The 15273-nt window shown below is 45.0% G+C and overlaps 1 protein-coding gene across 1 annotated transcript in view; it reads right to left on the reverse strand.

Annotated features, from left to right (window-relative positions):
* LOC147629604 (ras-related protein RABC1-like) overlaps positions 1-15273 on the reverse strand; it is a 76450-nt gene that overhangs the window by 55707 nt on the left and 5470 nt on the right. The window contains exons 2-3 of the mRNA XM_086811094.1: positions 3109-3342; positions 2903-2971 (exon numbers count right to left, since the gene is read on the reverse strand). Coding sequence (XP_086667220.1) covers positions 2903-2971; positions 3109-3244 — 205 coding nt within the window. The 5' untranslated portion in view covers positions 3245-3342. The remainder of the gene's footprint in view (positions 1-2902; positions 2972-3108; positions 3343-15273) is intronic.

The following is a 15273-nucleotide window of genomic DNA, read 5'->3' on the forward strand; positions in this document are numbered from 1 at the left end:
AAGGGAGCACGGGATAAAGAGATAGTTTACATGTAGGTAAACCCTACAACAAGATGGGGTTGTGGAAAGAAAGAACATGCACATTGCAAAAGTTCCCATGCGTTGATGAATCAAAAAGGAATGCCTTATTACTTTTGGACTGAAGCAGTAGCAAAACTTCAATTAACATTATGGACAGAACCCCCACTGTAGCAATTCATGGCATGATGCCTGAATAAAAAATTACTGGCAAAAAATCAAATTTGGCACACTTCAAAGTGTTTGGATGTATTGCCTATGTACATGTGCCAGATGAAGTGAGAAGCAAATTGGATCCCAAAGCAGAAAAATTTATCTTCATTGGATACTCCCTTGAGCTGAATGTTACAAATACTATAACCCCACTACTCATGAGCTGCGAGTGAGCAGGGATGTTATTTTTTATAAGATGAGTAGCTGGTATACTCCAGTGAAGGATTCCATAAAGACTAATGTAAATAACAATTTGGCTGCTGCGAATGGAGAGCAACAATAACAACGCGTGCTTAGTGGATCTAGAGAGTCCTCTAGCAGTGGTTATTTTGTTAGACCTTGGTCAGAAGATTGAGGCAAAATGCCAAGAATTCTAACACATCATTTGGTGGTACTACAAGTGCTAAAAATTCAACAAATTCACATGTATCACGAAAGGGGAAAAGAGAAGGTGGATCAACCTTTCATAATGCCTAATGTTTCAGCAGGTCATTCAATTGTTGATGGAGATAGTGGCTCAGAACAAAGCATTGACGAGAAGAAGCAATGTTGAGAACACCTGGCAATGATCCAAGTGTGCACAAGTTTACAAGGGTTAGATGTCTAGTGGACGAGATATGATAGGTATACAGCCCATCACTATGCTTATATGGTCAAAGTAATACAGCAGATACAACCCACATGCTTTGAGGAGGCACTTTGGACACACACAAGTGTTGTGAAGGTGCTATGAATAAAGAGATAGCTACATTGGATTCAAATGAGGCATGGGAGTTGGTGACTTTGTCTAAGGAGAAGAAGGCAATGAAAGAACGTAGAGCTCGGAGCACCAAGTGAACAGAGGTGTAGCACGCGGAAGACCGCCACCATCAACTGGCTGGTCTCCCCTCACCCAAACATCCCATGAGACCGTGAGGGATTAAGGGAAGACCAAGTGCTATTTTTCCCTATATAGAGGGGTTAATTTGACCCCAACCCACTATGTGGGATAATAGACTGTCACATGGCAACGTGAGAAGCGGAGGGCAAGAATCCATTCCAACACCCCTCCTAGATGCGAAGCCTGAAGCCGAGCGAGAGCCGACGAGGCTCTAATAAAATGAAAGAACGTGGAGCACAAAGCACCAAGCGAACAGAGGTGTAGCACGGGAAAGACCGCCACCATCAACCGGCCGGTCCCCCCTCCCTCCCCCCACCCAAACATCCCATGAGACCACCAATAAAGGTGGGGGATTAAGGGGAGACTAAGGGCTATTTTGCCCTATACAGAGGGGTTAATTTGATCCCAACCCAATATATGGGATAATAGACAGCCACATGGGAGCGTGAGAAGCAAAGAGCAAGAACCCATTCCAACAGGCAATTGGATATAAGTGAGTCTATAAATCAAAGCAGAATTCAGATGGGTCTGTGAGCACGTACAAGGCAAGATTGGTAGCCAAGAGATATACACAGATCTATGGCATTGATTATAAGGAGATCTTCGTTCCGATTCCTAGGATGGCAACCGTGAGAGCACTCATTGTTATGGCTGCAGCTAAGAAATGGTCTTTACATGAGATGGATATAAAGAATGCATTTCTACAGGAGGAGGTCTACATGGGGTTGCCTAAAAGTCATGTATGGCTTGAAAGTTGAAACATGCTCCTAGAGCATGGTCACACAAGACAGAAGAGTATCTTGTCACTATTGGATTTCATATATCTACTAAAAATCTTTCACTTTATGTGAAAAAGATAGACAGGGGCATTGTTTTGGTCATCTATGCTGATGACTTGATTGTCACAAGGGATAGTGATGGTGACATTCATGAGGTGAAGATGCTCCTTAAGAGGAAGTTCAAAATGAAGGATTCTTCTCATTGAAATCCATCTCCTCTTCTTGGTTGGTTGTAACTTTCAACACCAAGCATAGGCACATCAAAGGGAAACAAAGACCAGTGATGTCTGTGCAACAGAAACATCCACAAACTAGGAAATGTTAACAGCTAGGAGACTATAGGTCTTTTTTTCTTTTCTGAAGCTTAGTGCAAGTATGGCCACCTATTTTTACAGCTAGGAAGCGGTAGATCTTTAGCATTAAAGAAAAGTTGGATTGAAAAAATATTGGAAATAAGGGGTAGGTCATAATTCATAGGAGATAGTGAGGAAATTTGGCATAACTAGTGAGAGATATCTCCTAAACAAGAAACAAAAATGGAATTGGGACTCAAGAGATCGCATTCCAGCGCTTTTGATTAGGGAATAGCCATTTCCAAGACGAGAAGCCTAACTTTGTATTTATTCATTGTGTCGTCTACTCTCCTACCTTGCAAGTTTAGTCTAGTTACTCAACGAGCATCAATCACGCTTTCATGGCTGCTTGCCACTGTTTATCTATGGTTGTTGTGTTGGGCTCAAGCTGTCAAAAAAGTGGCATAATGAGTGCAGGAACAACGCCAAAGACTCGTTTGCAAAGGATGATAAAGACCAAGATAAAGGTACCTGAAGAAAAGGGAGAAGGAAACGGGATTTTCTTGTCACTTATTGCTAAATTTCAGTATTAGCATGGAAAAGAAGAATATGCAATAATTTTGTTTGCCGTAAAGTTTTTTTGCATGCTTGACAAGTTGACTAAGAAAATAGATAGTCGGCCAAACAAGAAAAATTGACAGAAAACAAATAAAGAACACCTGTATCCCATATCGTCAGCTTCAACTTCTTTCCTCTCAATGTCATAAGCTTTAGCTTGAAGTCAACACCTGCATAGCAAAAGACATAAGAAGGCATTAGGAATGTCATAAGCCAAAACCTGACCAAGGTGTGAATGCACGTCAACAATTTCAATTTTAATAAGAAATTCTTATGGTGGAAAATAATAGAAAGCTATATAACTCACCAATGGTGGGGGAAAGATCATCAAATGTGTCGGATGTGAACCGTAGCAAAAGGCTGCTCTTTCCCACACCAGAGTCGCCTATTAACAGCAATTTGAACAAATGATCAAACTCAATTTGACCAGGTCCTGATGCCATGGAGTAAAGGAAATTTGCTTTGCCCTCTCCTAGCGCAGCCACTTATTCCTCGTGACCCTTCAGACTGTTCACGTCTGAGAGCCTTGGGCTCCGTTTTGCTAGAATTTTGGAAACACAAAAATAGGAGATGGTTAAAACAAGTATCATCCACATTCTCCTTTTCTAGCTCGAATTGAATCATGGAAATCTCCAACAATGTAAGACATCTGAGAGAAGGCTAAAGGTAAGCATGATATTCACCACATGTAAAAGACTTATTTCACGAGCTTGTAACACAATTTTCTCATGGAAAATTAATTTTTATGTCCAAATACAAAAACCCCATCAACACTCTTCTTTTGAGAGAGAGAGAGAGAGAGAGAGAGAGAGAAAGAAAGAAAGAAAGAAAGAAAGATTTTATTAACGTCTTCCAAAAGACCGAACTCGGCCTATGAGACAAATCGGAGTACCTGTATGGGGTATCCTCTGTCATCCCAACAAAATGAAAAAGTACTGAACAAAAAAAGCTGAATTTGGGTGTGCGGGGGATGGAGCTCTACTACTAGGAGAATGCAAAGCTATATGCATGGAGTATACAATCATGATATGCAACCTAGCTAGCTCCATCCTGTACCATACTGGGGGTATAAAATGGAATACATCAGTGAAGGGGGTGTCCACAGCTCCCTGAAGAACATGCCTAGGAGAGAGAGAGAGAGAGAGAGAGAGAGAGAGAGAGAGAGATGAAATGAAATGAAATGATATATTAACGTCTTCAGAAGGCCAAAATGACCTATGAGACCAAAAAGGTTACAGCAATTGGTGGATCTGATACAAGGTCTGTGTAAGAAAAGCTAAAAACAACTAAACAACTAGCTAAAACTGAAACAACTATGAGGAAAAGTCAGGTACTAGGAGCTCCTAATGGATAACATCTGGGAGGAAAACTCCAGCAACAAAAGTAAGCATCATATACATCACTATCCAAAGATGTCTCTCATCGGTCGATGGCGGATATCCTCAATGTCCTCCATGGTGAGTACTCTGACTGGACGTCTCCCATGCCGTGCTAGTATGGTCCTGATCCTCTGTTGTAGTCTCTGCCGGTGTCGAGATGGGCCTCTCATCTTGGGGCGCCTGGACCGCCCCCGCTCTATAGCCCGATCAATCACTGTACCTCTGGTGCGGCTATACTCTGGGGCTAGCTGCAATGCCTGCTAGCCTGACTGCTTAATCTCTGATCGAAAGAAGTCTGTAATCTACCTCTGTAGGTGTCTCTCCCTCTCTGATCCCCTCCCTCTCAAGAGACCCTCCCTATATCTACGTAGCTCCAGCAAGTATAATCCGAGGCATCTCTGATCCTGGTATCTCATGACTCTAGAAAGTGGTCCGAAACTCCCTCTGAACAAGCAATGAAAACGGCCTCGTATCTCATAATATACTAGACAATGACATATGTAATGTAACTCTGTCTCTGGCTCCATCTGGCACAGCTGACAAATCATGGCCTCAACTGGTACTCCTCTGAATCTGCTAGTGTCAATCTCTAGCTGGTGTGAGGATGTGTGCATCTGACCAATGGCACACCGTACCCCATGAGAAAGATGAGTATCCATGTAGCTGGGTCTAATCACAAACCCATCATCCGTGAGCTGGAGAAGATGATCTCTATAGAAAGCCATCTTCGTACCAAGCTCGTGTGTCGGCTGTGTCCATGTCCTCCTAGTGTCCAGCTGCGTCAAGTCCCGCCTGATAAGTCTGGTTATCTTTGCCCGTGTGAGAGAGAGGGAGGGTGCGTCCAGGGAGTACTGAAATGGAGGTAGCCAAAGCCATGCAGTTGGAACCAAGCTGTCATCTGTGCATACCAACATGATCCGTCTCCCTGTGATGCCAGCTGCAGTGAAGACTCCAGGGCTAAGCGAGCATATCTGTCTCTAGGGAGAGCCCAAGTGCTATGTATAAAGGAGACTGATCGAGTGAGTGCCTCTACTACCAATGGGGGGGACAGCCATCTCTACACGGATAATATCATGTGGTACAGAGGCGTTTGCCCTAATCATCCGGGAAATCATAGAAACCAAGGGCCTCTCCATACATCTCCATCCATCAGTGCTACCAGCTCGGCTGTGGTGATCCACTGAGGGTCCCCATATCTCCACTCCATACAGCATGGCTGAAGCAACCAAAGTGTCAAAGAGCCAGAGCTTTGTTCGAGGTTCCTGAAACTGAACCTGCGAACACATCCTCTCTAGTCTCCCCAATGCTACATAAGCTCTTGTCAATCTGGTCTCCGCTGCTCTCCTCAAGGAAAATAGTGGGCCACTAAAAACCACACCAAGGTCAGTATATACATCTGTATACTCCACTGTCTCCTGACCATATGTAAAGGTGGGTACTGACCTCCTAACCCACTGTGCTGTGGTGTTGAACACCATCACCTTGGTTTTACCAAGGTTAACAGAAAATCCACTGTCCTGTGCAAACGTGTGCAATGCATCCAAATGACGCTGCATCCCCTCTGGAGAATCTGAGATCAACACAATATCATCAGCATACAATAACAACGGAATCCATGTCCCTGCTAGCTGTGCTCCTCTGTCACCCTCCCGCTCTACATAGTCCGAAACCTCATCCACATACATCCCAAATAAGGTGGGAGAAAGGGGGCAGCCCTGTTTCACCCCAATATCTGAGTGAACCATCTCAGATATACCCTGAGTAGTACGTACCTGCCCCACATGATTCCCCAAATCAGCTCTGTGGGCACTCCCATCTCCTGTAGTCTGCGCATCAGTCTGGCTCTCGGTACTGTGTCAAAAGCTTTGTGGAAATCCACAAAGCAACAATAAATCCTCCTGCCATATAATCTGCCCTCCTCAATAATAGCTCTGAGTGTCAAGATATAGTCAAGAGTGGAGAAACCGCTCCTGAACCCTGCCTGCCCTGATGCACGTATACCCTCTCTCTGCCCATCTACTCAACTCCTGCTCAAGAATAGATGCACCAATCATGATGGTACGATAATTCCCAGGAAGCATGGGATCCCCTGACTTGAAGATAGGCACAATCGTGGACATATTCCAAGTCTCAAGAAAACCCTCACACATGGCTCGGTTAAACATCATAGCAATAAGCTCTGCAAGCATATCTCTGACATGAATAAAGTGTTCTGCTACCAAACCATCATGATCATATGCTCTCCCAGTCCTCATCCTGTCAATAGCTTTCCTTACCATCTCAGCAGTAAAGAAAGCACATGTCTCTGGGCATGGCTCCGATGGGTCTGGCAAGGGCGGCTGTCCTGGTGCTGTGTACAGGGATGCTGCATACTCACCCCAAATCTCTGTGGAGGTAATGGCCGGTGATGGTGAATGCTCATGGAATAGTCTCCATGCCTCGCCTGAGTCCTGACTCATAAATAACTGATACAAATCCCTCTCTAACTCAGCAAGATAAGCCCTCTTCTTCCGTCGCACTAGGTGCCGGAAGGTAATCCGTGACTGTCTGTGAGTGGTAACACCCATGAGCACCTCTCTGTAATTTGATCCTCATCTCTCTGCACTCCTCATCATACCAGCTATTCGGGGACATGTTCCCAGATCGTCTCCGTGTAGGCTGACTATGGGGATATGCCTCTAATGCTGCAGCATGAAGCGTCTCTATCAATATCTGAGTGAGCTCATCTAATGGCCGTCCCGGCTCCTCAGCACATAAGCATCTGTATATCTCATCCGTGTACACGGTGTCAATCTCCCTCGTAAAGGCATAACGAGTGTGTGTGGAGACCTCTCCCAATGGAGCGGTGCTGAACTGAAATGTGAGAGTGAAGGACAAGATAGCATGATCCACTGCTATTCCAACCGGCCTAGTGCCTACCATAAAATCCTGAAAAGAGGGAATGAGACTGGGCTGAGCCATAACATAGTCCACTGTACTAGCACCATGCCGATGTGGAAAGCTAGTGAAACCGCCCGATGTTGGGAATCTCTGTAGGCCATTCAAGATGGCCAATCCATGTGCAGTCCCCATGTCTATCAAATACCGCCCATACACTGTATGTTCCTCATCCTGTGAGAGTCTAGATAGACCCATATCCCTAACATCAACATCTCCTCTGAGGTATCATAAAATACTATCTGGTTATGGGCGGTCCTGGCATTGAAGTCTCCCAGGAGAATGATGTCACCATCCCTGGAGAACTCCCAAATGTCATCATCCAAAATAGAAAAGGGAGATTGCCCGCTAGGTGATGCATACACTGATGTACTAGGAGCAAAATAGCATATAGCAATGTAGAGATATCTGCCCGTCTCTGCCCTCAGTCTAACCCACATGTACCTAGCCTGCTCATCTCTGCGGACTATATGTATCAGTGGTTGTAGCTCCTCTCTAAACAATACTGCCACTCCTCCTGAGCCCCGTCCTCTATGCTCTGAACGAGTCTCCTGTCTACAAGCTGTCTCCCATCGGTATCCATTAACATGTGGCATGGACTGTCCAGGAGCCTGATGTGTCTCACAGTAGAAGATGATGTCCCTCCCAGTGAAACTATCCTCAAAAGCCCCTACATCAAGGCGTAGAGATCCATTACAATTCCAAGTAGCAACTGTGAGTGTAGTCCCATAGGTCTCGCGCCGTCATGAAGAGCGCCTCTCCATAATCACAATTCATTAAGAGCCCTACATCAAGGCGTAGAGATCCATTACAATTCCAAGTAGCAACTTAGTAGTCCCATAGGTCTCGCGCCGTCATTAAGAGCACCTCTACCATCTCTATAGAAGGCCACTTTCCCCTTATCTCAAGCATAACTTCTTTCATGTGGGCAAGTTGCGAGAGTGTGAGGTCATCTCCAAGAAATATTCTCGTCTTCTTGAGTGTAGAACGTCTCTTCAAGAAGTCCTTCTTCGCTTCCATGGAGGGGAAACGAATGATAAGTGCTCTCTCCTTAGAAGATTCGCCACTACCTTCTCTCTTCTTTCCCACTCTCCATGCCTTTGTGTGCGTGGCTTCAATGCCCATCATAGAGAAGAGCTCCTTGGTTTCCCCTTCCGCATCATCACGGTCTTTTAGACCGGACACTCGTACATGTAAGGCCCGAGTCTTCCTCCTTTGCTCCTCTTCAAGGGTCATGTTGATGATTCAAGCGTCATGTTGATGATGGTGGGAGTGGGGATGGGTGGCAATTCTTTACCTTTCCCTTTCTTGGCGACCTCGATCCATTTCTCCGCCTCGTCCATCTTCTTTTGTGTCTTTGTGATCACCTCCACCCATGAAGATGTCTTCTCTTTATGTTGCTCCTCCTCCTCTCAAATGATCCTCATTTGTTCCTTGATGGTATTCAGCTCTTCAATAAAGGAGGGCTGAAATTTTCCATCCTCAAGCTTGCCTTTTGAAGTGGCTTCCAACTCCTTTTTGAGGGCTGAGATTTCAGTCGCTTGACTTTTAGCATGCAATTTGGCCTCCAGTAGTTCCTCCTTTAAGGCTGAAATCTCAGCCTCTTGTTTGGATGTTCTCTCTTCGAGCTCTTGGATTTTGTCAAATCCCTTCTCAAGTTTGGAGAGGCGCTTTATGATTGCAGTAACGGAAGAGTCCACCATCTTCTTGTTTATTTCATTAATTGTGCCAAGCTTGTCCTCCACCTTCAAGAGCTCCTCTTTAACTCCGGTCTTGGCCATGACTTTTTGCAGAACTTCCCACAGCCAATGGACTGGAAATTAATCCATGACACCAGCGTGAAACAGCAGCAGCAGGGAGGGGGGGAGGGGGGGTTTCAAGCCATGTAGGGGAAAGAGAAAGAGAGAAGATTCAGCAGAGAGAGAGTTATGTTGCTGCCTTGGGGGCCTGAGGAAGGGTGCGTGGGAAACAGGAGGCGGACGAACAGCGAAGAGAGAGAAAGATGCAGGGGGGGCAGAGATGGAAGTAGCAAAGAGAGAGATTCAAGCGGGCAAAGAGAAGATGCATTGGGTCTTTAGTAGACATTTAATATCTCTCTCTCTCTCTCTCTCTCTCTCACACACACACACACACACAAACACACACATCAACTCCAGATCCAGGACATGCTCCACCGCCATTGAGCTACCTTTCCACGTGATATAGCTGAGCTACCTTCCTTTCTACGTGATGTAGCTGAGGGAGACCTCTCGGCCGTACTAATTAACCTCATGCTTGATATATTGGAGAGTGGTATACGGTATACCATCTATTGGGGGCTGATGCTCCTCTCATGTTTCATGTCCCTTGTATTCCATGATGAGATTTACATGGACATTTTTGTATCACTCCAGTGAGATAATTTTGATTTGTTCTATTTTATTTTTTGTTCCATGATGAGATATGCTATGGACATTTTTGGACTACTTTGGTCTCGTAGGCCCATTGGGTCTTTTATAGATGCTTACTATATCTTTCTTTCTTTCTCTCTCTTCGCTACTTCCATCTCTGCGTCCCCTGCATCTTTCTCTCTCTTCGCTACCTGAATCTCTCTCTTCGCTACTTCCATCTCTACGCCCCCTGCATCTTTCTCTCTCTTCGCTGCCTGAATCTCTCTCTTCGCTGTTCGTCCGCCTCCCATTTCCCACCCACTTCCATCTCTCTCTTCGCTACCTGAATCTCTCTCTTCGCTACTTCCATCTCTGCGCCCCCTGCATCTTTCTCAGTTTTGTATCACTCCAGTGAGATAGTTTTTGTTATGTTTCTATTTTATTTTCTGTTCCATGATGAGATATGGTATGGACATTATTGTATCACTTTGGTCTCATATAACCACATTGGCTAACATTACTCCAAACGTGCGGCAACATCTTTAAGCCATATCTTTTGTACGACGCAATGTGCTTTATGTAAAATGATATCGCCGAACTTACGACTTGTGTAATGCCGAAATATAGTCAAACACCAAATTCACAACTTGGTGTAATGCCGATGACGTACATTTAGACTAGAAAATTAGCTTAGACTAACTTATTGGGCCCCCAGACATTATTTGGGCAGCCGAGCATTGTCCAAATGAGTCTTGTATATAAGACATTTTGACTAATGAGAAAACACATAATCCCATTCTCACAATTGAGTTTGAGTTTTCTACTCTTGTGATTGAAGTGCTTGTATGCTTCTCTTCTTCTTTGTTAAATGGATGCTTAGAGATTGTGTGGGTGAGTGATGGTGTTGATGTATGCTCTCTCCTCCTCTCCTTCTCTTGTCTACTCTCTCATGCTCTCACTCAAACATGGCATAGAAGAAGACGTTGAGCTTTCGATAGCTCTCTTTGCTTCCTATCCATTTGTAAAGCTCCTTTGTGGTGACAACAAAGGAGGCAAGATTGAGGACCCTAGCTCTCCTCAAGAGAGAGTTACTCTACCAAGAGTGAATAGAGGTGCAAACTAGTAAGACCCTTGCATTCTTCTCTCCTTTCCTCTATCTTGCAAGGCTCAAGTGTTCTCGATCGGTGAACATCTTTGGTGCCGATGTCGCCAAGAAAACGCATTTGCTTAGGACTCCCTTGCTATACTTTGCATTTGGGGTGTTGCCATAGCCCGGTTGGAGTGCAAATGAACCAGTTTAACTTTTTTTTTTTAACTAACCTTGGTGCAATTGAGCCAGGGTTGTTTCCGTACGATGTACGACAGCTTATCGTATGGAATACCGTACGGTACGATACTGTACATACTCGTATGGATTTTTTTTTAAATCAAAAAAATTTCCAAAAATATTTTTTTTCTCAAAAAAATAATTTTTTTCTCAAAAAAAATAAATTTTTTGGTAGGTAATGGTCTTTTTTTTGCTTATCTATGGCTTTTTGAGCTTCCTCTGTACTATGATGCTTCCCTCCTTTCTAAAATACTCCATATCTGGACTTGGAAATACCTAAGTTTAGAAGTATTTTTTTAAAACATTGTATTTTATCGTACGATAAGAAAAAAAAAATTAATCGTACCGTATTTTCCCGTACGATATCGTACCTAACAACTATGAATGGAGCATGGAGCAACCTTTAGGCTCGAGCCGCATGATTACAAGTAAGTGTTCTATTCAATTTCCAAACCGACCATGGAAGAGGAGCTTTACTCCATTGAACGGAATCAGACTTGGGAGCTCGTTCTTAGATCGGCAAAGTGGAGATGATTGGTGTCAAATGGGTCTATAAGACTAAGTACAAATCGGATGGGACTCTCGATAAGCACAAGGCCAAGCTTGTGCCCAAAGGCTATTCTCAGAAAGCTGGCATGGATTTTGATGATACTCAGGATTCAGCATAGGCAGCACGTCATTGGCATGGTCAACATCATCATCAAGGTCGCCATTAGCATCAGCACAGCATTAGCATCACTATCTAGCAGTGGGGAGGTCACAAAGCCTGTCAGCTGGCAGGAAAACAGCCTGTCGGCTGGCTGTTTGTCTTGTGCAGCAGGCGGCCATGGGCTACAGGTTGGGACAGCCGGTGTGGGCAGCATCTGAAGATAAGCGCAGCAAAGAGGACCATTATTTCCAGCATTTGTCCAACCCAAGCTTTCCGACAGCATGCTTACTGGCCGACTGCACTCTCAGCATGATATGTAAGCAAAGTACATCATAAAATCAGTAGTTCATCACAAGACATCTAGCATTCAGTAAGAAACATGTAGAAGGGGCCCAGGTCAACCCCTATGGGGCTGACCACAGCCCTACATCATGTACAAGCAATAAGCAACCATTTTGTACCATAGTAATACAACAAAACCTGAACACTAATCTCTCTCCTCTATGTCTTAATCTAAGTTAATTAGCATCAATGTTCTTAAGTATGCTTAGGGATGTGGATCAGTACAGCAAGGTTTCCGCACATGCAACAGGGCCGAAAACCCTAAGATGTGAAACTAAAGGTTTCTATCATGTAAAAGCCTCCTCTTGTGTCATATTAGCAACCGCCTTTGTGGGAGAACGGTTGATGATGTAGACAGCAGTTGTCATAGCTTCTCCCCAGAAAGAGGGAGGAAGATCGAAAGAAGAAAACCCTAAGATGTGAAATTAAAGGTTTCTATCATGTAAAAGCCTCCTCTGGTGTCATATTAGCAGCCGCCTTTGTGGGAGGATAACGGTTGATGATGTAGACAACAGTTGTCATAGCTTCTCCCCAAAGAGAGGGAGAAAGATCGAAAGAAGAAAGCATGGTACGGGCTATCGCTGTAGGCATATGCTCACTTATGGTAGTGCTATGTGTGAACAGGGCTTAACCAAGGGCACTTTTTCCCATGTGGTTTTTCCCCTTGGATATCAAGTGTGAAAGGACACTCTACATATAATATTTTGTACTTCTATATTATATGGATGTGACACACATGCAAGGGTCAACTTGCATTTTGTGGCTACCACACTTTTGGCTCTCTCTCTCTCTCTCTCTCTCTCTCTCTCTCTCTCTCTCATTTCTGTGTCAGCGCTTCTCCATCCTGCACCCAACCCTAATGTGCAGGTTTGTGCGTGTGAGTGTGTGAGTCCAACACCAACAATTGGTATCAGAGCACTGGAGGTTCTCAGATTCTAGAAATTCTGTCTCTGCAGTTTCCTGCGAATTTCCGTCGCCTGTGGGATTCCGTCAAACAAATCCGTCGCCGGAACTAGTCCGTCCATTGGCAGTTTCCGTCCGGCAATTTGTTATGTCCGCCTCTGCTCTGCCAGGCTTGGCCGCAACAGTCGCCCAAAGCCAACGGCACTACTGTTGTGCAGAGGACCACCGCCACTCAGCTCGCAGGCGGCACCTCCCATCCACCCGGCCGCGTCAGTGGCCAGCAAACCGCCTCCGCTAGCCGCAGCCTCCATCACGACTTCTTGTCCGTCGCGCCCCGCTTTGTCCGTCAGCACTTGTCCCGGGCCTGCAGATCCGCACGCCCATCGCCGGCTCCATCCAGCCATGGCCGTCGCTCCTCAGCTGCACGACTGTACCTGCGCTAACACCCCCGTCGGCTCATTTGCTACCTGGTACCTGCGCCGGCCAACTTTTCGCCACCTCAGCTGCACGATTGTACCTGCATTGACACCCCCGCCGGTTCATCTTCCCCCTGTACCTATGCCAGCCAGTTCTTTGCCACGTCACCTGCACGTGCCTCTGCACCCTCTGAACCTGCACACGGTCGTTCTCGACTGCAGCCTGCACCCGTCGCCTGCCAGGTTTGTGCCCTCCTGTACCTGCTGTCTTCAATACCTACACATGGCCATCTGTACCTACTGCCTGTGCTAGCCCTATCGGCCACATTGTCCCGCCATCTGTACCATCTGTTCCCACAACTGCTCTCATCTCAAGTACCTTTAATGGGGATTTTTTTTTTTTTTGAAAAAATAACAATAAAAATTTGCAGCCATTTCAGGGCAAGTCAATTTCAGAAATTTCTAGGGGTTTGCCAAAAATTCCCCTTTGCCAGAAAAATTGCAAGTGGTGCCATTCATGCTATTTGGGTTGGAATTTGGGGGTTTTCCAAATTGAGGTCAAAATCAACAAATTGAGCCTCTTTTAGTTGCAAAAATTTGGGGCTTTTGTGAAAACTGGCCAATTTACTGCACATTGAAGCGATTGGAGTGCATAAAAATTGGGGCTTTTCGGATTGGAGCATGTAATTGGGTATTATAGTTGTGATTTGTCGCATATGTATACACATTCGGTGCAGGTTTACACTTGCTTCAGTTTGCAGGCAAACATTTGCACAGGACATTTGGTTGCCTGGAAGTGCACATTGGTGCTTGGTTTGCTTGCAGGTATAATTTGTTGACATGGCTCAAAATGCTACAAATGTATTTGGTGTGCTCACCCAGGAGGACAAGTTGGATGGATCCCACTGCTCCCTCTGGAGTTTCATGATCCTTGCTGGTAGCCAAAGGGCTTTGGGGCATCGTGTGTGGTGATGACACACTCCCACTTACCATAAAGCCAGCCACGCCTCAAAGGGGAGGTGCTCAAAGAGCTCGTGAGGTAGAACCTCCTCCCACACAAGAGCAGAAGAGATGGGACTCTAGGGATGCACAGGCCATGTCATTGATAGCCCTTTCAATGAAAAGGACTATTATTCCGCACATTCGTTCTTGCAAGACATCGAAGCTTGCATGGGACACATTGGAAGCAATGTATCAGGTACGCAACGAGGCAAGAGTTGCCTACTTGAAGAGGCAATTGGATCTTCTTTCTATGGATGAGGGTGACTCCATGGCAGATCATCTCACCAAAGTGAAAGATTTGCAAGAACAATTGCTCAACATTGATAAGGTTATCCTAGTCAGATAGCTGGTCACCAACACTCTTCATTCTTTACCACCTTCCTACTTGGGCTTTCACACCTCTCTCAACCTCTCTATGAGAGGAGGTGGTGATCCCGTCACTTTTGAAGAGCTGGTGGGTTTACTCTTGCAAGAAGAGCAAACAAGAGCAAACTTATTGAGCAACCGTGGTGGAGACAAGGCATTTACAGCCAAGGATAAGGGTAAAGCAAAGAGCTTTAAGCATGGGGGACAACAGTCTAGCAAGGCTGGTCATGGACAGCCCTCTTCTGGTGGTGAAAAGTCTGACAAAGGGGATGCAAAAATGCCCAAAAATAAGGGCAAATGTCACTACTGCCATAAGCCTGGACACTACATCAGTGAATGTAGAAAGCAGATTGCAAAAGAGAAAAGGAAAGAAGCAAGCAATGCAGTAGCAGACTCTTCTGATGACAAAGCACAACAAACAGCTAATGTAATTCAAGAAGAGTACACTTTTTTGGTCACATGCACTAGTGACACACCAAGTACTTCAGACAATGATATGTCTTGCATTGCATCTGACAGACAAGATGTATCATGGTATTTTGATAGTGGTGCTTCGAGCCACATCACTTCATGCAAAGATGTATTTCAGCACTTGGTTTATGCTTCAAATGGCCACACTGTATCATTTGCAGATCATACCACATATCCAGTAAAGAGAATTGGCAATGTCATACTTATTGCAGCCAATGGTGCTAATATATGTATGAAAAATGTATTGTATGTTTCAGGGATAAAGAAAAATCTGCTCTCCGTCTCAACCATAAACGACCAAGGTTTAAAGG

Source organism: Cibotium barometz, chromosome 17 (assembly GCF_041138505.1).
Source record: "Cibotium barometz isolate CiBa-2024 chromosome 17, ASM4113850v1, whole genome shotgun sequence".
Classification (NCBI taxonomy): Eukaryota; Viridiplantae; Streptophyta; class Polypodiopsida; order Cyatheales; family Cibotiaceae; genus Cibotium; species Cibotium barometz.